This window comes from Tursiops truncatus, chromosome 3 (assembly GCF_011762595.2).
Source record: "Tursiops truncatus isolate mTurTru1 chromosome 3, mTurTru1.mat.Y, whole genome shotgun sequence".
NCBI lineage: Eukaryota > Metazoa > Chordata > Mammalia > Artiodactyla > Delphinidae > Tursiops > Tursiops truncatus.
Window position 1 is genome coordinate 124,116,612 of NC_047036.1, and position 24,840 is coordinate 124,141,451.

Sequence of the window (24,840 nt, forward strand, 5' to 3'; positions counted from 1 at the left end):
CAAGTAAAGAATACATTTGAATGTGGCAGTTACCACTAAACTTTAGCTGACTTTTGCCATGGCAATGAAGGGCCCAAATATTAAAAAAAACAAACTTGTGTTTTATTTTCCTGTTAAATATTCAAACTGTAAAAGTCGTGGACTATTTTTTAAAAATTAAAAAACATGTGTGGGTCAAATAAAATATATCAACAAGCCAGAACTGATCTTCATGGTACTAGTTTAGGATAAATTCCTTAGAGGATTAAGAAATGTTCTGTGAAGAATTCAGTAATTTGGACTTCCCATTGTATTATATATAGAATTTAGATGTGTAGTGATTAAAAAAAAGAAGATCCCAAGCAAAGACAACACCACAAGTTAAGGCCGGGAAATAGGAATGTGATGGAAGTAAATGAGAAACTATGGAGAGCTTATTTTGGAAGCGGTGTAGTCTATGATGATGAGGAACAGGAAATATGATAATATGAGCATTTAGGGGAAAAGGTGAGGATGATCAGCATTCCACAGAGATTCTTTAAAAGCAGTCATGCCAAATATACTTTACTGTATTTCATAAGGGTGAGAGCTTGGTAGCATGCCAGAAAAAATATGAACATTGATTTCAGTAGAGTAACCTTGGAGATAAGTTGGTAAAACATCTTCGAGCCTTTTTTGTTCGACATTTTTCAATGATATTGATGATGATCAAGAAGACGTTTACTAGATTTATAGCTGATACAAAGTCGGGAGCGATCACTAATGTGATGACATACTCAAGTCTAAACAATTTTGAGAGACTAAATGCACAATTCCAACAAAACAGTCAAGGTGTTTTTGAGCCGAGAAAGTCAAAGAAATAAGACACATGAAAATAACCCAGAAAGCCATCTTTAAGAATGGTAAGACTCAGAAAGTTTAATTAACATCCCTTAAATCACAGAATTTGTGGCAGAAGTGGAATGCACATTCCAGGTCTATCTAGAATCAAAGTCTATGGTCTTTCTTAGTCATCAAAGAACCACCAACTATATAAAAGTACTATGTCTATTTCTTAGAACTTCAGATTGTCCTTTGTATTGAGTGGAAGATTGAAGTAAATGTTCTTTAAGGTCACAATAAATTAAAAACTCTATGTTTTATTATTTTCTGATAAAATATTAATGAAGTTTGGACCTAATATGCTGAGTAGATTTTTATATAAGCTATATAAAATTTTTATATAAGCTAATGTTTATAACTTATTTTAATTGTTCTTTTCTTCATTTCATAGTAGCAGCAGAAAATACTTGTTTCAACAAAGATATTTCAATCTCAGTCATTTAACAAATATTTTCTGAGTGCCTATTAATTGCTAAGAACATTTAAAAGTCCTGTGGATACCACAAAATTTCTCCCATTAAGGACCCACATTTTACCAAATGGGCATGTCTCTGGTTCCCTTTCTCATTGGCTCTCCTCACTTCTTCTTTTCCCCAAAGATAGCATCTAAACCCAGAAGAAAGCTTCATGACACTTGCAGAACAGTGTCTCACCTGCACTGGCCTCTGGTGAGGTGTTTCTTACCAGTTGGTTCCTGGATATTGACTTCAATCCCCCCATGAACTGCTGCAAAATGTCACATGGCTCCCATGGTCCCTGTGTTCCCTGCTTGTTTCTCCACCCCCTCCAACTCCTTTTTTATCTATCTGATTTTAAGGACTCTTGGGGAAAGAAAAATTTATATTAACAAATAAAATGTCAAAAAATAGAAATACAAATATGTGTATGTCCCTGGACACAGACCTAAGCGTTTTCAAAACAATGAAGCTGCACCTCAATAGATGAAGTGATATTACAGAATAAGCAGCAAAAGTTATAGAATCAAAATCACCCTTAAAATTCTTTAAATGTGTACAGATGATTTTGTGTATATTACTCTGAATGGTAATACCTGTGGGTAAATGTATCACCTTATGTAACAGAAAATGTAATTTTACAGAGTTTTTGCTTTTAATTACATAAAAGAAAATGTGCATAGCTAATTTTTGGAAGTCAACTGAATGTATGTTGGGACTGCATTCTACTACGTCTATATAAAAGCCATGACTTTTACTGCCTTCTCCCATACCTCCTTTTATTTATTTTGTGTGTGTGTACATGATTCAACTCATTGAAACTTACCCTTATATTATTTCCGATATTCCTTTCAGAGTATTACAGAAAACAAAATTCAAACTTCTCCCATCTATTTACTTGTAGCCAAAAGACTAGAAATACACAGCTTCTTTAGCATTTAGTTTCTCTGTAAACTATTATCTCAGCTTCTTAGTAAAGGAGCTAATTTAGTGATTCCCATAGCATGTTGCTTACCTTTCCCTTTAAGTTGTATGAAAAGAAAATAAATCTTTCACATGGGCTCAAAAACCTAACAAAAATTATTGTTCAAGATACTGGACATATCCTAAAATATTTATATATACCACTGATACAATATTCCCTCCCCAACACCTGCCCAGAGTCAAAATTTAATTTGTGCTTTCGTGCTCCCAAGCTTTGTTGTGGTGAACAGGGTAAATGATGAAGAAACAAAACTGAAAACATTCAGAAAAAGAGGGTAGATTCATTCTTCCTAAGAATCATTCTACCAAAGCGCCTATTGAAGGAAAGCTCTTGAAGGATGGGGGAGGTAGGGAAGGACAGAGTGGAAGGTGAAGAGACAGTAACATTAGGTAAACAGAGATCCTGAGAGTTTAGAGCAAGGTACAGAAGCAACTACCATAAATGAAATTTGGGGGAGAGAAGTTTAAGCAGATATCTTAGGAAGGACACCATGGATTTTTATGATGGAATATCACTGACCACCACTGTTTTTCATTCTGTGTTAACTCTTTTGAACTGTTTTCATTTTGAAACACAAGGTTATGCTTAGACTGGCCCTAAATATTCTGATCACAGAGAAGAAGAAAGAAACGGAGAAGGCAAAAGTGCAAGCATTGGGAGTGGAATGGGGAAGAGGAAGGGAGCACCATACCTAAAACCAAGCCTTTGCAATGTTTCAAAGTTTCCAAGCACTGCCTTCAGGGAGGTGGATCTGAGATCTGTTCTCCCATCTTCTTGCTTGGCTGCCTCATGAAGAAACCCCTTCTCTGCTGCAAACCTCAGCAGCTCAGCATTTGGCTTGCTGTGCATTGGGTGGTTAACACTGGTTTGGTTAACACTTGCCAGGCACATACTTTCCCTTCCCAATCCTATCTATACTCCTCTCTCCTCTATCATTTAAGTTCAAGTCTTTAAAAATTGTCAGGGAGGCAATGAAAAGAAAATAATTCTCACTTTTATCACAGTCACGCTTCAGTTCTGAATAAACAGTAATATCTTATTTGATTATCAAATTCAGTGAAATATAGTCGCCATTTTCAAAGACAGAAAATGCATCCTAAATATTGAGATGAATCAAAGTAAAATTCCTAAAAATATGTAACTTCCAAATGGAAAACAAATATCCTGAACTAAAGGGAATAGTAGCTGAACTTTCTATATATTTTCTTGAAGTGACTGTTTTAAAAGGAAACCAATTATTTAGATATATAACTTCTAAGTTAGTTATTTATACATTGCATTAATCACTTGTGTTTAAATTGGGCACATTTTTCATAGTCTTCCCATACTCGAAATTGTTATATTTTTCTTCATGATATTTTTAGTAGCAGTTTATGATTTGAGACAGACTGTCTCATAGTTTATCACTATAACCATGGTGGGGTTTTTTGTTGTTGTTCCCTTAAAGAAAGGTTTGGCATCCCACTCTTTGACCTGTCTAGCAATTAAATTGGCCATGACAGTAGGATTCATCTAATTTTGTATGAAAAGTATATTTTCAAGGAGTCAAAACATAAAGAGCTTTATTATGACTACTTTTTTTACTTTTCAGAAAAAGGAGAAATATTAAATATTCTGCATCTCAAATATTCCTCAGTTCAGTAACTGTTAAAAATATTTTTTACAAATTAAAAAAAGATACATTGACTCCCTTGTTCATTTTGGCTCAAAATTGAAAATCACTGGCATTTGACAACAATATTTTAAAAAATAACAATCAGATTTCTGCCCAGAAAATGATTTTGCTGATACAGTTCTGGTGACAATGTAGACTACTTACCTCTTTCAGGTACACCTTGGATGACGTGGACTCTGAAAATCCAAGTTACACCCAAGATTCCATTCCCCTGTGGTTACTCATCTGGATCACAGACATGTAGACATAGCACCAAGTGGGACTCCATCAATGAGTCAGTCAACCCTTTCATGCAGCAAAACCTTAGAGGGAAGAGCAAGGAGGATGTATTGGCTATTAGGAAAGCGCAGATTGCTGGCAGAAAATGACATCCTCTAATAAGATCTAAGGTACGACTCATACAATTGCCCTAATTTTTAAGATTGATGGGAAGCATAAAGCATTCTTTAAGTTGGTGACTGGTTCCAATAAATGCCTATATAGTACTGCATATGGTTTTAGAATGTGAGTTTATAAAGAAGGTGGAGATCCCAGCTCCCTCCATCATGTCTATATATATATGTCTGAGTGTGTGTTTTAGAGCTCTGGGGAGTGTCTTGACAGAGAACCTGAGCTGGACAAAGCAGCCTTAATCTGAGTGAGCTAACCAGCACCATGAAAATATCAGGTGTCCTTCTGCTCCTCTCTCTGGCTCTTTTCGGCTTTTATTCAGGTGAGTTGTGTTTTTTTTCCCCTTAAAATTAAAATCCAATACTTATACTAAACGGGAAAAGACAAATGAATTTGTCCACCATAGTTCAAAATCCTAACAATTTTTATATAAAAGACCAATTCTGAGAGATCATTATAGTGACTGTGATGATGAAAATGGTGATGGTAATAATTACAGAAATAACTTTCATCTGTTGAGCATATACTATATTCTAGGCATGTACAGGGCTTTTATGCATTATCTCCAATACACATAGCAAGGTATTCATATCCAAATTCCATATATAAGAAAACTGTGGCACAAACAGTTAAGAAAACTGCAAGGACTTTTAACCAGTAAGCAGAATTTGGAATTTGAATCCGGGTCTTTAGACATCACAGATGATGTCTGTTCCACAGAAACAGTATGGAGAATGGATACTTATTTTAAATATTAGCTTGGCTTTCCAAGACAAGGGAAAGCTTTCCAGTCCTCATTATTCTTCTAATTAGGACTCAACTGAAATTGAAACAAGCAGAAAACAGGAAACTCAACTGGAGAATCCTTCAGAAAAAAGTTATTGAACCTTAGAATTCAGAAACATATATGCTATTGGTGAACTAAATAATTCTTCAAGTAGGGGAATATCTTTGGCCACCTAAATGAGCAATAGTCATATATTCTATGAATTCAGATTGTTCAAAGGACAACTGTACTTCAGTTTGATGTTTTTCATCACATCATCATCTGTGTGAATGAACAGGGCCATTGCATCTATTTCTTTCCTTCTTTATTATTCTACTCTATGCTACTGTAGTGGGCAAAATACACACTAGAGTCTCTGGACCCAAAACCTAGGCCCATCTCATCTACCAATGTCCTGTGTCAACTAGAGAAACAGCTCAACTCTCTGAGAGATTCTCTCATTTTTAGAATCCTAGACATGAGACTGAGTCCTGGGACCTTCCAGGTCTGGTGTACCATTTTCTATGACAAAAGTAGTTGAATTTTGCTGCTATCAGAAATTTAAATGCCCAAACATGTAAAAACAACAATTTTTCAATGAGATTGAGCAGATGAAGAAGTCATTGTTCACGGGAAAGTGGTCATATTTTCATAAACAAATCTATTCAGAAATATAAAAAAATGGATAAACGATTTCTGTGATATTATGTAGTAAGTTTGACTACTAAAGCCAAGTAACTCGAGTAAGTGGCTCAGTCAACTGCTGAGATGACATAAAAACAGATTTGACTATATTAAAATCTACTTGCAAAGACTGACTCAGAAATCAACTGACAATCCTCGTATTGCTTCTCTTTAGAAAGGCTAATTGATCTATTTAATTGGACCTGGTTGACCAATACAAACAAATACTATCAATAATACTAAAACAGGGTCCTTGATAGACATGTTGGCATTTGGAAATGCATAGTGCCCAAGAGCCTTAATGTTGAGACCAAGAGAAATGAATTTCAGTCCTGGCATTTCCATTTTATAGCTGTGTGACCTTTCTGAGTCTCATTTTCCTCATCTGTAAAATGGGAATATAAAAGGACTAGCGCTAAATAGGGAAGTAAATGAGAAAATGCATGTAAAGTGCTTAACATAGTGGATGGAACATATTAAGTGTTCAAAAAATGTCTATTAATGTTACTATTACTAAGTTTTAATAACAAGAGTACTAGTTGGACTCAGGCATTGTTATTTAAGCTTGCTTCCACTTTGACATTTCATACATATAAGACGTTGGGCAAAATCTCTCCTCTTCTGATCAAAGATCCGTACAGCTGAGAAATGACTGAATATTGTAACAATGAGTCTTCCCTGGTTATAAAAATCACTTGGAGTTTTTACAGAACTATAGACTTCCAGACCGTATTTGGTCTTATATAATGGAATTTTTCAAATGGTTGTCCTGGGAATCTGTATTTTTAATAATCAGTCACACCATTGCATTAAGGTTCGTAATCACTACAGTAGATGAGCATTAACATTTTTTCAAATTTAAAAGCTCCTTATCCTTATCAAAATTCAGCAGCTCGTACCAGGATTGAAGCTAAGACTTTTATTATTTCAGGATTTTAAACTACTGTGCTAATTAGCCACAACCTAAAATCACACATACAATTATAAAGATGCAAGACTGTATTTATGGACTTCTTCTCTTTTGGGAATTTAGAGAGATGTAGCAGGAAAAATGAGTCACAGCAAAGAAAATTAGTTTGTCCTTGCCAGTCTAAATTTGGGCCAAGTCTTTAAAGCTGAGTATAGAAAGCAGAAGAACAATTTAGGACTCAAAGAACAAACAACAAACCCAATCCCTTTCCTCAATTGCCTGTGACAAAGTCTTTGGGGAGGGACCAAAAGCACTGAAATTTGGAATGGCAGAGTTAGAGGAAACTTTCCAACCCAACTTCTCCAAAGTGATGCCAGAAATGATAAAAATCATTCCCACAGTAAATTAGTGACTGGGCCAAGACGGTAACAAGAATCTCCAGCTCCTTAGACTATTTGTCTCACCCCACTCCAACCTCCAAGAAATATTACCTCATCACAGTCCATATCCACATATCACTTGCCAAGTTTCTACTGTTCCCTAAGAGGAGAGCACATATAAAAGAAAATAACCAAGCCATGACTTGTTGAGATGGCCAAGAACCAAGAACAAGTATCATCCTAGGCTTGGGGATTTCCTAATTTTGCAAATCTCACTTTTTGCGTATTCAGAAATTACAGTGTTTGGATTTTATGCTTTTTTTTCAGGTGTCTTCAGTCAAGGAGTTCAGGTCAGTACATAATTTTATTTATCCTTCAGACCTGAGTGGTTGTTGGCTGGTACTCCCTGACCAAAGAGGTTGTCTATGAGTAAAAGAGCAAAGAAATGGACAAGCAGGCCAGATGAAGAAAACAGCAGAAGTACTTAGTTTTCTAACCACAATATCTTTATGAGAATATTGTTTTCAGTTTAAAAGAAACTAAACACCCACTCCCAGATTTTGTTAAAGTAAAATGAATATAAATAAAAATAGAATGAACTTGTGGTAACATTTATGCTCTTTCACTGATTTCACTGTGTGATCTTAGGCAAGTTACTCAGCTTTTCTGAGCTACAATTTCCACAGCTATAGAAAAGGGATATTATTATTTACCTCATAGAATTAGACTTAAATTACATAAACTATGTGGGAGCATTTGGTAAACTATGCATAGTTACAAAAACTATGAAAGGATTAGTTATTGATCAATAATTAACAGCTTCTGAAAGAGTTAAGACAGTGGTTATTATATTCTTTTTAGAAGTAAGGCAACCAAGAGTTGACAGAAAACTTCTTTAGTGCTTTGTACTGAGTATACACAAACTGATCAATCAAACTTAAATACAACTTGGGTTAAAAATTGGAATGGGCACAAATTATCTTTATTGTTTGGCTGATTTTTTCCAAATTAATCCACCAACATTTTTCCAGTTTTCTTGTTCTAACTATCAAAAAGGCAACAGAAACGAGGTATTTGCTCTGCCAATCACATCCCGTGTCCATATTGAACATTAATACTTGACTTGGCACTGGTTGTTGTTTGCCTTGCTGTGCCCAAGAAACCTTGGCATCAAAAGTTTCCAGACACTACTGCCAACTAATTGGAGTTGGCAAAGAAGTTGAAAAATATTTTCCAATCCTAATATAACTACTACATTGCATAAAACTTTTTTTTCAAATTTTAGCATCTCAGAAATTGGAATGTATCTTACAATGAAACACACCTTACAATTAATTGCCTCTGTGAGTGTGTGTGTGCATGCACCTGTGTGTGTCTAATGCATGCACACGTGTGTTTGTACTGGTATACATAATTGTACATTTTAAAATTGATTTCTTATGTTTAAATACATATGGTAGCACAGCCTATGTTAAATATCCAAAAAAAGAAACATGAAAAGGACATGAGATCCAGCCAATACATTTTATATCCCATTAGGTAGTAAAATATGATTAAGACCATTACACATAGGTTTTTAAAATATGGACTTTAATCCTGATTTTCTCATTAACACAAAAGTCACTTCCCTTCTTTGGGCCCTCATTTCCCAGATTGTTAATGTTTCCCAGATTTTTAGTGGTTCCTAAAGTACATTTAAAATAATCTATCTGCTTGCTTTAGGATCTCTGGGGATGCTTACTAAATATTAATATGCAGATCCTCAGGGGCCATGCCAGGCTTACTGAACAATAATCCCAGGTGGGAGGTTTTGAATCTGCGTTCTAAGAATCTAGTGCTGGGATGTACTGACTTTGGAGTGCTCAAGTATGTTGGAGACTATATAGATGAGCTCCGATTTGAAAACTTCCTGCCTGTGTAGTTTGAAGGATGTCTCTTTCCCTTCTCATTGCCTTTGTTTCTACATCTGTAAAATGAAGAGTTGGATTTAATGATCTTTAAAGCCCCTTCTGGCTTAGGTATCTGAATCAGTCTGAACCAAGCATGCCTTGCGAAGACTGCTGTCTCTTTTCCATTCAAATATAAAGGGCAGGGGCTTCCCTGGTGGCGCAGTAGTTAAGAATCCACTTGCCAATGCAGGGGACATGGGTTCGAGCCCTGGTTCGGGAAGATCCCACATGCCGTGGAGCAACTAAGCCCGTGCGCCACAACTACTGAGCCTGCGCTCTATAGCCCACAAGCCACAACTACTGAAGCCCACATGCCTAGAGCCCGTGCTCTGCAACAAGAGAAGCCACCACAATAAGCCCGCGTACCGCAACAAAGAGTAGCCCCGCTCGCCGCAACTAGAGAAAGCCCGCGCGCAGCAACGAAGACCCAACGCAGCCAAAAATAAATAAATACACAAATTAAAGGGCAAAGAGTGTATCACCTTTAGGATGACATCAAGGCTACCCCTTCTCTTCTGCATGCCTGGAAAGAGGGTGACAGTCCCAAAGCCAGGCAGAAAAAGCTGAAACTAACCTTAGAAGCATGCCTGCCCAAGTTTGATCCAGCCAAGACAAAAGGAAGAATGATTTTTTCCAACACTCAAGTCAATCTTTTCATGCCAAGAAGTCTCTTTATTATGAAGCATCTGATGGGAGATTACCGCTAGCAGTCTAAATTAGAGATTTGTAAAAGTTTCTCATTCTTTCAAAAATATTATTTAAGCTAAACAAAAAGCATGTTCTGAGACTTTTGGAATTCATGGTCCTACAAATTCATGGTCACTTCCCTGTAAATGTAAATGACTAATATGCTACCAACTCCAAGTAGGAACATTAAATAACATAAAATAATAATAAAATAAAAATAACTTAAAAACTACAATGTACCATCACCACCCTTCATTACAGAAATTGTAGTATAATAACAAATGCTTGAAAGTCATAATCTCAGAATAAGGATAGTCCTTTAACCTGGATACATTTTGCTTCTAGAAGCACTTACTACACTATGTTTATTTTTCTTATTTCCCCTATCAGGCTGTGTATTTGGGAACCATATACTTAAAAAGATGTTTAAATGAATATTTCTGATTGGAATTAACAAACCTCTCAAAAACAATAATTGGCAACCATTTTCTTTTACAATAATTTTGGAGATATCTAAGTTCAGTTTTATTTGTATTTTAAGATAAATACATGGTAAATTTTAATAGTAAAACAATGCTCCATGACTAGAATATGTTTGGGGCTGTTCATTTTTCCTAATTAGCTTGAATTCACTTATAATTAATATACTGACAGAATACCTAAATACAATTTGGAGATGTTAACCAGCCTCTACGACTTAACTACAGAGGAAAACTGAAGCCTCAGAAAGAGGACCTTGCTGAGTCAAGTTTACCAACAGCAGTAAAGCTATGCAGTCTACAACTCAGGACCCCTGACTCCATACTGAGTGAGCTTCCACAGCTCCATGCTACCTATAACCAGCAACAGAAAGCCATTGTGCAGTTCATGGGAAAGTGCTTTGAGCAGTATAATTGTCTAACAAATACATGTCTTAAACAAAGAAGTAATTAAAACAATAGTTTCAAGTAAGATAACCTGTCTCCACATGTTGAAGGAATTCTGAAACTTGAAGGAAATGGAGGAAAAGAGAACAGAATTGACTGCATTGGCTCAGGTCAGAAATGTTGAGGGTGGGTATAGGTAGTAAATTTGGAATTAGTGAAGCTGCTTAAGATAAAGAAATACATGAAAGACAACACTTGCAAGGGGATAGAAATGATGTTTTAATCTGAGGGTAGGCTGGGGAATCTGAAGAATGGTGCTGTTATGAAAAATGGAAAAATTAGAATGTAAAACTAGTTTGGAGGGAAAAATAAAGTTATATTTTGGTCATAAATGAATATTAAGTAAGAATCAGATTGTTGACTAAAAGTGTCTTGTACATTTGTGACCAACAGACATTAGAGTTAGAGATTTTGCTGAAGACTCAAGAAAAAAAGTCTAGGACTCATTAGCATCACCTGGGAAAACATATGTTCTCAGAGAAAATCAAGTGTATAAAATTTTCTTGAAAATGAACATGAATACTCAGGAGGAAACTAGAAAAAACAATAAAAAGGATAGAGAAGATACAGGTGGAGAACTGGAGTACTGACATATACAGAAATCAGGAAAGAGTTTTGAAAAGATGGGAGTGGTCAAGAGTAGCACATATAAAGAAATCATGAACATTTTATAAATAGCCAATGGATGTTCCCTGAAAGATGTCATTTTTTTAGACCAGTTTTGGTAGTGTGGAAGGAGCGTGAAAACCGGGAAAGTAGAAGCCAAGTCAGGGAGGGGTTAGGAAAACTGGTACAATAAAGAAAGGGATTGATTTAACCACATAAGTAGTAAAGGGAAGAAGAAATGAAGTCCTACATCCGAGGGAAGTTGGGTCTGAAATTTTTCTTTGGCTTTATTTGTAGAATTAAAATATTAAACTAAAATAGCAATGATGCTGACTCTTTAGTTGATTTAGTGACCATATAAACTCACTTCACACCCAAGTTAAATGATTTTGTAGTCACTGTTAGCAAAGATGACTAATTTGGGTAACAAAAATGTCACTGCATTCCAAAATCTTTAGGAAGGCACAGTTCTTTGAAGAACCATAAGAGGTCAGGCTGATACTAAACACTGGCACCCAATGCCTGGAAGCAGTATCCGAAAGCTGGACTATCTAAGGAAATAAATGGAGGCACCTGTTAAATTCAACACCAATCTAAAATTTTTAAAAAACTGTTTTAAGGGCTTCCCTGGTGGCGCAGTGGTTGAGAGTCCGCCTGCCGATGCAGGGGACACGGGTTCGTGCCCCAGTCCGGGAGGATCCCACAGGCCGCGGAGCGGCTGTCCGTGTGAGCCGTGGCCACTGAGCCTGCGCGTCCGGAGCCTGTGCTCCGCAACGGGAGAGGCCACAACAGTGAGAGGCCCGCGTACCGCAAAAAAAAAAAAAAAAAAAACTGTTTTAAGCTAAGTAAAGTAGGGTAAGAAATAATGGGCTCAAAAATTCTAGAACGTGATACAATTTACATTATTAGTGTTTATAATAGTAATCTTACACATGACACTTTACAAAGTGTTTTCATAGGATTTATCATTACAACAACCCTAGAAAACAGGCATTACCGGCCCCTTGTTAAAGATGAAGAAATTTAAACTCAGAACACTGAGTGCACAAAATAATGCAGCTAATAAGTGGGAGAAACAGAATTCAGATTTAGGTTAGTCTAATCCCATCTTCCGGATAATCCCCTAGAATTACAGAGTATTAGGGCACTTGAAGTAGGCGGGGGTAGGGGTTGTCTTTCAGCTCTCCTAGGTCTCCCAAATGCCTCATGGAGGACACTTTAAAGGAGAAAAGATAATCCTATCGTCACCCTTTGTCTAGACCTGCTTCAGCTTGGACTGAGAAGCCAATTGCTTGGATTCCGTTTAAAGGAGTCTAAAATAAAAATACAAAAGAGGAGAGAAAATCTCAGCAGAAGAATGACACGACACTCCAAAATCAGCCTACTTCTTTTTGGTTCTGAGAGATGTGGGCTCTTTCTAGTCTCAACTCTGACATTCCTCTGCCTCACTCTTTGTCTCACAAAAGGGATTTCTGGCTGGCTCTACAAAGGCATTCTTAACCTCGCCCAACCTCTGGCGCTCTCAGAGAGTGGTCCTTTTCTGCCCCCAGTCACCAAGCTAAACATTTTCACACAGTGAGTGTAGTGGATCCTCTAGACATAAAGGAGGAAGCATTTGGGCAATAGTTGTTGTTCTCCCACCCAACTGCACAACTAAGGACCCAGCTTTACTTAAGCTACTCCACCGGAAGAAGTCACAGCTAAATCTTGGGTTATCAAAGCTGGACCATCATTAGAGTTTATCTAGTCTGACGGTACTTAGCATCTTCTATGAGTTACAGAGCCTTTCAGAATGTGATGAGAGACACAGTTAGGGCAGGCCTACAATGAACAGTTTCTTTTCTACACTCCTCCTCCAGGACTATTTCAAATATTCCGCACTGACTTTCTACAACTCTCAGGTGACCACATTTGATCCTAATAAAAACCCTGGGAATGAGACATGGCAGCTGTGTTTTCTGGTTTGGGGGTTTTAATTTTTTGGTTAAGAAAATTGAGGGGCAGATATTGAGTACTTTGTCCAAGATAACACAACTGGCCAATGGCAAATGGCAGAACAAGTTCTATAATATGATTCCTGAGCTTACTTCAGGGATCATGAAAGGCCACTGCAATTTACAGGTATGTAGGCTTGTATCTATGTTAAGGAGGTTTGTTCATATACCGTTTGGTTGATTAGGTTTTATTCGCTGAAATCCTTTGCTTTTCCTAGTCTCATTCCCACGGGGCAGTGGAAGCGGCAAGTGGGTTTGGGGAAGCAGCTGGGTTCTAGAAATTCTCAAAACGAAGACCCTCCCCCAGTGCCACTCCCATATCTGTTTTCTAAAGGACAAAAGGCGCTACATCACAAGATGAGAAGGCCGGCTGCCAGGGAAAGGTGGCTTAAGGAGGCGTCTCTTTCATGTAAGAGACTTTCTTTTTTTCTTTTCCTTACCTGCCCTGAGACGCCACCTCCGCTATCTTCCCCATAAGCGTCTTTGCCGTAAACATCTTTGCCCCGGGTGTTTTATCCATGGGTAACTAATTAGCCGTAAGGCAATTTTGCCGTAAAAGTTAACAGGTTGATCGTAAAAGATTAACAGGTTGATCGTTCGGGTTGATGATTCGGTTTGCACTGGTAGGCAGTTTGGTTTCATTTATCCATTGATTCAGTACTCCAATTTTTATATTACATAAATCTTAGCCCTCATAATAGTCTAGATGGTGAAGAGCACACTGGCAGTCTTAAAATAGTGGATGATAAAGACTACACGTATGGGCTCGATAGAAAACATGGTGATAATACTTACTTGACAATATACCAGGAACAAACAACAGTGTAGAAGCTTTTACGAGGCAATTCAAAGCTTAGTTACAAATGTGCATCCTAGTATTTGGAAAACAATACCACTGTTAATGAAGGCAGAAATTTTAGCAAAAAAGAAACAGTGCGATGCCGATGCCAAACGAGGAGACGAATCAAGCAAAAAAAGATATAATACTATGAACTAAAGACGTTGATGGCAAATGCTTAGGTACAGCCCACAAAATTAAATTAGGTATTTGTGCAATATGGGCCTGAATTTGCACACATTTTAAATGAATTCAAACATGCTGTATTTTGCAATAAAGTCTTTTTAATTTTGCTATGAAAAATAAATTTCATTATATCCTCATTAATGTCCCTCTTTTATTTTTAGTAATTTTATCTTTTAGAGCAAAATTGCCTTAGGGTCAACTAGCTATCAGTGAAAGTGTTTGTGGCAAAAATGCTTGTGGCAAAGATGCTTACAGAAAAGAAGTTTATCGTGAAAATATTTATCTAGAACCTGTAGAGACACACATATCTCTGACTTGAGATGCCCTTTTCTCGGCTTCCACATTGCCTCTATTTGTCCCACTACGACATTTACAACACGTTGTGCTGAAATTACCTGTCCCTCTGTTTCCCTAATGCAGATAAGATGGTGAGCTTATCGAGATATTTATAACCACTTCCTCTTTGTATCACTAGCACCCAAACTGTGTTTTCAAAATACTATCAGTAATTACCCATTAGCTCTTTGTGAAATAAAGGAAAATATCTATGATTATTCTGTGGTTTAAAGAATTTTCTTGACTCAAGCACACAATTGCAAATGTATATATTAATGACATAAATACAAAATGCATTAGCTTTTGAAAAAAATATATTCTATGTTTTATAATATCCTAAAGATTTTCCAGCTTTTATTTTCTGTTTGGAGACCTAAAGAAAAGATTACTCTCCTGGAAGTGGTATGAGAGGATGGAATGATCTTTAAGAGCACAGGAGAGAGTGGGCCTGTAGGTAGGACTGTAAGAAGCCTAGGTATCTCCTATCTGACCATGCACTAAGAAAATCTCTGGTTAGCACCATACTACCCAATCTTAATAGTACAAGATGCCAAATTTCAACAAAAAGTATATATTTAAGAGTCTCAGGTACCTTAAATCTGATGTATCTGATAATATTTTTAAACTCAGTTGTATAGCTCTTTTGCTGGGCATTTTCTCATGCAAACCTTCAGAGGGCTTTATCAGTATATAATGGTTTGCTAATACTTTAAACAAATGGTTCCTCTTACCTCTGCCCATACAGTCCCCTAATAAGGTATTTTAATAAAGCCTACGTGGCCTGACTATAAGCATGGTCAAGGGTATACCATGACACTTGGTCTTTATTTCTCTCTATGAGGATGTGTTGGAAATCAACCATAGTATACTGTTGGAAATTCTGGGTCAGCTATGAGGAGTATGTTCAAGCACTGGTCTCAATGCTTCTGGTTGTCTGGCACTGGTAAGCCACTTAATTTCCTGAGGATCAATTATACATATTGGCTAGAGCTTCCCTGGTGGCACAGTGGTTAGGAATCCGCCTGCCAATGCAGGGGACATGGGTTCCAGGCCTGGTCCAGGAAGATCCCACATTGCCGCGGAGCAATGAAGCCCATGCACCACAACTACTGAGCCTGTGCTCTAGAGCCCGCAAGCCACAACTGCTGAGCCCACGTGCGACAACTACTGAGGCCTGCGCGCCTAGAGCCCTTGCTCTGCAAAAGCCACCGCAATGAGAAGCCTGTACGCTGCAACGAAGAGTAGCTCCCACTCGCTGCAACTAGAGAAAGCCCGTGTGCAGCAACGAAGACCCAATGCAGCCAAAAATAAATAATAAGTAAATAATTTTTTAAAACAATTATACATATTAGCTAATACGTATAATATTGTTCAGTGTGCATCTCAGGGTTATTGTGAGACCACTGAGTTGATCCATATGAGAATAGTTTGGAGATTATGAAGCAATTAATAAACATAAGACAGTATTATTTTAATGGAACTGTGATGGGGTAAAGTATGGTCCCTCTATTCATGTTTAAATGTCACTTCATTCAACATAGCTGCCATCTGAAGAAGTTCAGTTCTACCTACTGCATATTGCCTGTACTCTGGAATAAAATGGCTCAAATATTATTTGCACGCCAGATATTGACTCAACTGACACTGAATTGAAAAGAATCTTAAAACTTCAGACTACTTCTGAGAGACCACTAGAACCAAGGGGATATATTAGTAGCATAAGCTCTATCATTCCTTCTATAGAGCACTTGATGATATTAATCAGTCATAGCGTGTGTTCTCACCAAGGCTTGATGCAACCTCAGAATCCTTCAAAACAGAGCAGTTTAGGGTAGCCATTACTCAGTTATTGTAGTAGGCACAAAAGTTCAAATTCTACAAACAGACTCTGGGACAGAGTAAATTAACATAATGACATTGGAATTTTGTTTTCAAGAGTTAATAAATGGATGTAGCAGCCACAGGTAAAACTAACAAGCTAACAGATAACATCTGGGAGCTCCTAGCAGTGATCTTTAAAGCAGTGCAGAACGAGTGCTATTGGAGTTACATTAATACAGTTTAAAAAAAAAATGCCATTTAAAGACCAAAATCTATTCTTAGTTGGAACAATTTAGTGTTGGAGCAGAAAGTCATACCTATAGCATTTGCCTTACTTCTTCTGTAAAAAGTAAACATCTGCCTTACATCATTATCTTACTCCTGAATACAATAATTATAGCCATGTATTTCCTATTTCTTAAAAAGTCTTAATTATGTTTAATATATTCTAGTTAGAAAAGGAAAGTGATTTCCTATTTCAGGAAACTTTACATCACAACTACATACAATACTATAGATAATTCTAAGTTTGCTGTCCAAAACTTCTGTTCTGAGGGACAGTCCCTTAGAATGCACTAATATCAATGTCAATGTGTTTACTTTGCTAGATTGACTGTGGTGAGTTCCAGGACCCCAAGGTCCACTGCACTCGAGAATCTAATCCCCACTGTGGTTCTGATGGCCGGACATATGGCAATAAATGTACCTTCTGTAAGGCAATGGTGTAAGTATCATACTCACCAAAACTTCCTTGCAAACACAAACTTCCAGAATAAGACTATAACACTTTCCTTGAGATATTCTAGAAAGTTCTACTCATACCCACCCATACAAACTGAAGAAATAAGCTGCAGGCAGATGGGTTGAAAACATATGGGTCTGTGACACAAGTGAACCTATCTATGAAACAGAAATAGAATCACAGACATAGAGAATAGACTGGTGGTTGCCAAGGGGGAGGGGTGGGAGAGGTTTGGATTGGGAGTTTGGGATTAGCACATGCAAACCAGTATATATAGAATGTATAAACAACAAGTTCCTACCGTATAGCACAGGGAACTCTAGTCAATATCCTGTGATAAACCATAATTAAAAAGAATATGAAAAAGAATGCATGTATATGTACAACTGAGTCACTTTGCTGTACAGCAGTAATTAACACAACACTGTAAATCAACTATACTTCAATTAAAAAATTTTAAAAAAAAGAAAACATATGGGTCAAAAAACTAAAAAAAATTATCTAAATTATTTGAAAACATAAACAGTTAGTTTACTTTGTTATTATTAAATTTGACTCAGGAAAATTATTTTTAAAATTTATACATCTTTAAGAATTTTGACACAGTTTCTTATTTTTTCCTTTATTTCTAATTAAAATTTCAACAATTTTCATTCAGTTATGTTTGTTGCTATTATTAATAATTTTGGAAAAGATGAAAGAAATTTATAAAAGTGCAGTCAAGTTTGAAAATTCATCAAAATCAAAAACTTGTGAGAAAATTTATCAAGAAAAATATTACTTTAACCAAATTACTTTCAGACATTTTATTTTATCACAAATTATATGTTGCTAAGGCACCAAGTCCCCTTCATTCTTCTCTTTTAGTCTGAGGAAAAGAGCCTTTCAATAAAGAATAGAGGAGAGGATTATCCCTTATTATCCACACATTCAAACTTTACAGATAGTGTACTAGGAAGATCCTATCAAGGGCCAATATTTATTGAATTTACATGTTTATAAGAAAGAACGGTGCTATAGATTTTAGCCAATTGACTGTGAGATTCCTGATTAAATATAATTTATAATTAATAAAAATTTATTCAATCAGTCAACCAATCTTTTGGTCTGATTGCTCTAAAAGCAAGGGGGTTTAACCCAGATAAAAGTTTAACCCAGATAAAAGTTACCTCACTTCCTCTATCGCTGTCATCATTTTCTTGTATTAGAGTTTCTTCTATGAATGCCTTAATTTCCCTCAATTTAGTCATAAAATTCCTAAGCACAGGGATTATATAAATCCCTATCAATAATAACAGGGCTAAGCACATAGAATGATATAAATAAATATTGAATCAATGCATAGTACCTGTGTGCCTATGTTTCTATATAACATATCTGAAAAATCAATACCAAAATCTACCAGGAAGAGTGCAGTAGGGTAAGGTGCGATTTGATTTAATGGTCCCATATTGCTGAGAAGCCCTGATATATGTCTGCTATAAAATGCCAAATGCCTGAATATTTGGTTCAACTTCTTACATCTTCTATCAGGTTAGAACTACGACAGTATAGTCTCCTTGCCATTATATCTCCTGTCACTTTTACCTTTTCTAGTTGTATACATATTTGTTCTCAGATAATGAACAGTTAAAACCAAAAAGTCTAAACCCTAGTAAAACTCTGAAGTTTGTTAAGATTCAGGCCTTCTGCAATTAGGCAGATGTTACCTCTGAGTGCATTTAAATAACCCCTGCCTAATCACAGACATGGACACCTGTAAAGCAAATGATTACATGGACTATGACAGAGTTAAACCTTTTTCCAACCTCTGTGAGGGATACTAATGATATTGCACTGAGCATATATTTGTCTTTCTTTTTTGTAGGAAAAGTGGTGGGAAGCTCAGCCTAAAGCACCCTGGAAAATGCTGAATCAGAACAAGCGTTTTCTGCTGACTTGCCAGCTCCCTCATCCTTCTTTTCTTGCCTCTGCTCTTACTTTTCTCTAGTGAATCCCTTCAATTTATAAAGACACACCTTCTACTCTACCTTGAGCTTGGGGAGTTCAATATATATTTCCCTTGATTCACTCGTCAATAAAGTAAATTCTGTAGAAGTACTGTTTGTGTTTTTACTTTGTGATCAAGAAAACATACAGATACAATATGGAACATTGACCTGGGGTAAACCTGGATAAAAAGACCTGTTTTTCTGATCAAAATCAACCATGCAGTCACTGTGGGGTCTTAGGAAAATCCCTTCTCCCTCTCTTACTCTTGGAATTTCAATGTGAATAATTTTTAACAAAATGACCATATGTTTATAATTATTTTACAATATCTACCATTTAAGTCTTAGATCATGAATTATAGGTTCTTTCCAATTTCAGGAAGAGTATTTTATATAAAAATAAAACATTTATCCTCTCTGGACCATAGTTTTCTTATCTCTATGGAATGATGGATTACATTACTACGTAATAGACACTACATAAAGACACGGTTTATTTGGTTTCCCAGCAACATCGAAGGGTCTAACAGAAAGAAGTGAATATATATTCAATGAATAATGAATAGATGCAAAGTTTCTAAAAGTGTGCACATTAAAGAATGTAGTTAATTGATCTTAATCATGGAATGAGAGAACTGGATGAAATGTGAGAAATCTTAAGGCCCAGAGAAAGCTTGCTTATACTGCCAAAGAAAAAAGCTCCAGTTAGCAGAAAAGTCAAGGTTAAAACATAGCTCTTTGGGCTTCCCTGGTGGCGCAGTGGTTGGGAGTCAGCCGGCGATGCAGGGGGCACAGGTTCGTCATGGCCGCTGGGCCTGCGCGTCCGGACTCTGCAACGGGAGAGGCCACAGCAGTGAGAGGCCCGCGTACCAAAAAAAAAAAAAAAAAAGCTCTTTTGATAATTAGCTCAGTCTCCACGTAGCTGGTTCAATCCTAGGTAAACAAGTTGAATATACAAATATCTCATTCTTAGCCTTCCAGTTGGAAGTATTGAAAAATCTCCCTTTGAGTACTCTAATTCAGTAAAGCATGTATTTACAAATAACATCTTCCTGCGTGAACTCACACAGAAGTCCTCTCTAGACGCATTTTCTAGGTGATCATCCTTCTGCCAGCAAACAGTTACTGGGTGCCTACTCTGAAGCAGGCTCTGTTCTCCGTGCTTAGAATCCAGTGATGGACAGGGATGAGAAAGGAAAAAAAAAAATCCCTATCTTAATGAAGTTTACGTTCCAGGAAAGGGAAATAGACAAAAAAAAAAACCCCATAATAATAACATAGTAATACTTAAGGCCAATTGCAGTTCTAAGTCAGATGGTTAGAAGAGTCCTAACTAGGAAGACATGGAGATGAGGGAGTTAGCCAAAAAACTTCTTGTAGAACAGCAAATGAAGAAGCTAGAACACAGTCCTGAAGGCTGAAGCACACCTGATTTATTCAAGGTTCAGCAAGGAAGCCATGGTGATTGAAGAGGAGTGAGTGTGTGGGCAAATTACAGGTGATAAGGTCAGAGATGCATGAGCCAAATCATGAAAGATTTTGTAGTCATTGTTAAGATTTTTTCTTTTATTTTTATATATAAAAGTGTGTTAACTATAGATATTAAGATCATGTTTCTGTTTGTAAAATCTCAATTATATTTTATGCACATAGATGTTACCCTTTATGTATATAATGGAAGAGGGCCTAACCAAACTGGGGGATGCATTTGATATTTAGGTAAAGAGCCTGGCAGTGGATTAGGTTGTGCTAGGGAAAATAAATACCTTCTCCTCTGTCAAGTGTGGCATTTGCACTCTTCCATGCTTAAAGGTTGTTCCCCTTGCTGAAGAAAAATAACTACATAATACATAATTAGGATAAGGTGATTCTTAAGAGGGTGGATCTTTGAATTGTACTGACCAGAATGTGAGTCATGACTCTGACATAAGGTATGTGTTTTTGAACACGTCATCTGACTTCTTTGTATTGTGATTTACTCACCTGTAAAATGGGGATACTAGTCTTTACCTCCTAAATGTACTGTGAAAATTAAGAAAATGATGCATGTAAGCACTTAGTCTCTGATATGTAACAAGAGCTCAAACATCAGTAACTTTTATTATTATATTCTGTCCTCAATTTCAGCATTATATTGTCTTTATAAAGCACTGGTCAGGACACCTTTGCTCTTTTTCTCAGTATTTACATAGTTTTTAAAATGTCTATCTTCTGTTCATTTAACATTTTTGAAAATTCACGAGGTGGGTTTTTCTGTCAATTTTATCTGTGTACTAAATTCCCTGCTCATTAGAGAAATTAAGCCCTTTTCTCTTTAGTTTCTGCTCCCTGAAGTTATTTAGCTACTCGAACATCAACATTTAGAGTGCTGTGTGTATTTTGATAACTGAATCACTTCACATTTTTGGAAGTACTACCTCTCTACGTGGCTCACTCCTCCTTTCTCCTATTGGAACTTTCACCTCCAGCCAGGCCAGATTCCTGTCAGGTGTCCACACAAAAATTACATTTCTACCACTTCGCCCTCTCCTGCCTGAAATGCCTCTTGTGCCACCTTCTGTCACTCTGCCTGCCTTTCTCCCTCATACAAATCTCATATCTACATCTTAAGACTACTATTTATTTGCAGGCTTATTTCCAGTGCCATAATTGAGTAAGTGAGCAAAATACTATCTCTTGTCTAGTTCTGAGCTAGTCTTTGGGTATGAAAGGGAAGCATATAAAAAGCAAACCACAGAAGACCAGCAATCATATGCTTCTTAGAAAGAAGAAGCAAGTCATATATAAAAATCAACACTCAAAATACAGGAGTTTGGGTTCAAAGATGTATACATTTGTCAAACTTCAGTGAATGTACACTAAAGATTTATGCATATCATATTTTGTGAATTTTACATCAAAAGAAAAGGGTGTAAACATGTAGTGTAGTCTTAGCTATAACATGCATAGTGAAGTTCTCAGAGGGAAGGGCACTGATATCTGCAATTTATTTTAAATTGCATCAAAGATGGATTAATAAATAAATGGATCAATATGGGATGAAACAAGTGTAGTAAAATACTAATGGTTCAATCTAGAAGGTGGGTTTATAGGGAATCACTGTAAAATTATTTTAACATTGTTGTATGTTTAAAACTTTTCCTTACAAGTGTTTTTTTGTTTTTGTGGTACACCAGCCTCTCACTGTTGTGGTCTCTCCCGTTGCAGAGCACAGGCTCCGGACGCGCAGGCTCAGCGGCCATGGCTTACGGGCCTAGCTGCTCCTCGGCATGTGGGATCTTCCCGGACCGGGGCACGAACCCCTGTCCCCTGCATCGGCAGGCGGACTCTCAACCACTGCTCCACCAGGGAAGCCCACAAGTGTTTTTTTTAATGATATTCTAAAACACACAAACTCTGCCAACAGGAGTAGATACTGATAATTCTGTTTATGTTCCTCATTGTTGTGATATCCAGGAAGGAACACAATGTTTCAAGTATAGTTTGTACTCTTCAAAGCATAAAAAAAAACAATTTATTTGATCTGAACACCCATATCTATCATTATACCTTCAGATGACAATGGGAACATTGTCAAAACTGGGTCATAATAAACTTATAACCACTAACTATGCTCAGGCATGTTTTTTGTTGTTTTTTTTTTCCACACCAACTGTTGCCAAGTCACATCCTTCTCAGCTCTTCTCCATTTACTGGTTTTTTGAAGTGAAATTCCTTGCAAATATGAAATGGTGTGTCAGTGATTAGGCTTAAGTGAAGGGGGCTTGTCTGGGTTTTTTTCTGTGCCAATGTAAAGGTTTCTTGAAGTGGACACACACAAACTCAGACACACACACTCTAAAATGAAAAGGGGAAAAAGAGGGGGAAAAAAGGCCAGAGAAAATAATAACTAAGATAAAGATTGAAATAATTCACCACTAATAAGGTTAACCAACTATATACTATTTCCCATGGTCACTGTGATAAGCCCACAAACATTATCACATTAAAATTTAGCAAAGTTGTGAAGTTATAGTCCCATTTTATAAAAGAGAAGCCTGAGGTAGAGAGATATAAATGATTTGGCCATGATCCTATAGTCAGTGTGTTTCAGAATCTGGATTTACTCAACATGGTTACGCCAACCCCATGTTCCTAAACTACCTTTCACATAATCATAGTAATTTGAGTGACTTGGATATAAGTGTTAAATTGGAGAGATTATATCGTATATATTTGGAGACATCAGAAATGGAAGTAGTCCTAATTCAACAAAGGCTTAAGCAAATATGTAAAGAGGGTGGCATACGTCTTCGATAATTCCTAATATGTGAACAATTATGTTAATTTTGTGATGGGCCTACAGCTCTAGCCTGAGAAGGCCTGGTTCAAAAGGGCTACTAACCCTAAAATAGGCATTTAGTGAAATGTTCCCTGTCTCTCTCAAACTTTCTTCTTTCCCAGTGCTGGTATTTGTGACTTTACAGAATTTTGGCTCATTATAGTTCTGCAGTTTAACTTAAGGGAAAATAAGCTGAACAGATTTTTCCTTCTTTAGTTTGAAAAGATTTAGACCTAAACTAACCAAAAAATGTGTCCTTGTAGGCCAAGTTTACCTCACTACAGCTACCCTTTAGATTTGATAAGATGTGTATACTAAAGGAATGAACACAAGAAAGCACAATTCCATAAGTTTTGGTATACTGTGTTCCCAATTTCATTTGTCTCAAGTTTCCCCCCCTTTTGATTTCTCCTTTGACCCATTGGTTTTTGGGGAATGTGTTGTTTAATTTCCACATATTTGTGAGTTTTCCAGTTTTCGTCCTATTGATTTCCAGTTCAGTAGTATTGTGATTGAAAAAGATATTTGATATGATTTCAATTTTTGTAAGTTTGTTAAGACTTTTTGTGTGGCCTAACATATGATCTATGCTGGAGAATGTTCTTGGTGCACTTGAGAAGAATGTATATTCTGCTGTTGTTGGATGGAATGTTCTGTTTCATCTGGTCCATCTCGTAGGTCCATCTGGTGTACACTGTAGTTCAAATCAAATGTTTCTTATTGATTTTCTGTCTGGATGATATTTTGTTTAAAGTAGGATACTAAAGTCCTCTACTATTATTATACTGCTCTCTATTTCTCCTTACAGTTCTGCTAAAATTTGCTTTATATATTTAGATGCTCCAATGTTGGGTGCATATATATTTACAATTGTTATATCCTCTTGATGACTTGACCCCTTTATCATTAAATAATGACCTTCTTTATCTCTTGTTAAAACCTTAAAGAAAGATATTGAAGAAGACACAAATAAGTGGAAAGATATCCTGTGTTCATGGACTGGAATAATTAATATTGTTAAAATGTCCATACTACCTAAACTATTCTACAGATTCAATGCACTCTCTATAAAAATTCCAATGGCATTTTTTACAGAAACAGAAAAATTAATCCTAAAATTCATATGGAACCACAAAAGACCCTGAAGGGTTAGAGCAATATTGAGAAAGAACAAAGCTATAGACACCACACTACCAGATTTCAAATTTTATTATAAAGCTATAGTAATCAAAGTGGTATGGTACTGGAATAAAAATGGACACATATAGACCAATGAAACAGAATAGAAAACCCAGAAATAAACTAACATGTATATGATCAACTAATCTTCAACAAAG

The 24,840-nt window shown here is 36.6% G+C and overlaps 1 protein-coding gene across 3 annotated transcripts; it reads left to right on the forward strand.

Annotated features, from left to right (window-relative positions):
- Positions 1 to 4,249: 4,249 nt before the first annotated feature.
- LOC101332996 (serine protease inhibitor Kazal-type 6) lies at positions 4,250 to 19,288 on the forward strand. Of its 3 annotated transcripts, none has more exons than XM_019924666.3 (5): positions 4,250 to 4,365; positions 4,557 to 4,688; positions 7,434 to 7,456; positions 17,058 to 17,173; positions 19,059 to 19,288. In XM_019924666.3, exons 2-5 carry the CDS (start codon positions 4,631 to 4,633, stop codon positions 19,102 to 19,104), a joined length of 243 nt encoding a protein of 80 aa, XP_019780225.1. In that variant the 5' UTR covers positions 4,250 to 4,365; positions 4,557 to 4,630; the 3' UTR covers positions 19,105 to 19,288. The 3 variants fall into 3 exon arrangements, with proteins under 3 accessions (XP_019780225.1, XP_019780226.1, XP_019780224.1); XM_019924667.3 differs by having other exon boundaries at positions 4,259 to 4,365; positions 4,580 to 4,688; XM_019924665.2 differs by lacking the exon at positions 4,250 to 4,365 and having other exon boundaries at positions 4,372 to 4,688.
- Positions 19,289 to 24,840: the final 5,552 nt, after the last annotated feature.

Bases quoted from the DNA above. Each gene is read 5' to 3' on its own strand.
- LOC101332996 (XM_019924666.3), top strand. From the start codon at position 4,631: ATGAAAATATCAGGTGTCCTTCTGCTCCTCTCTCTGGCTCTTTTCGGC. The intron at 7,457-17,057 runs GTCAGTACATAA...TTACTTTGCTAG, and splicing joins TCTTCAGTCAAGGAGTTCAG to ATTGACTGTGGTGAGTTCCA. The intron at 17,174-19,058 runs GTAAGTATCATA...TCTTTTTTGTAG, and splicing joins ACCTTCTGTAAGGCAATGGT to GAAAAGTGGTGGGAAGCTCA.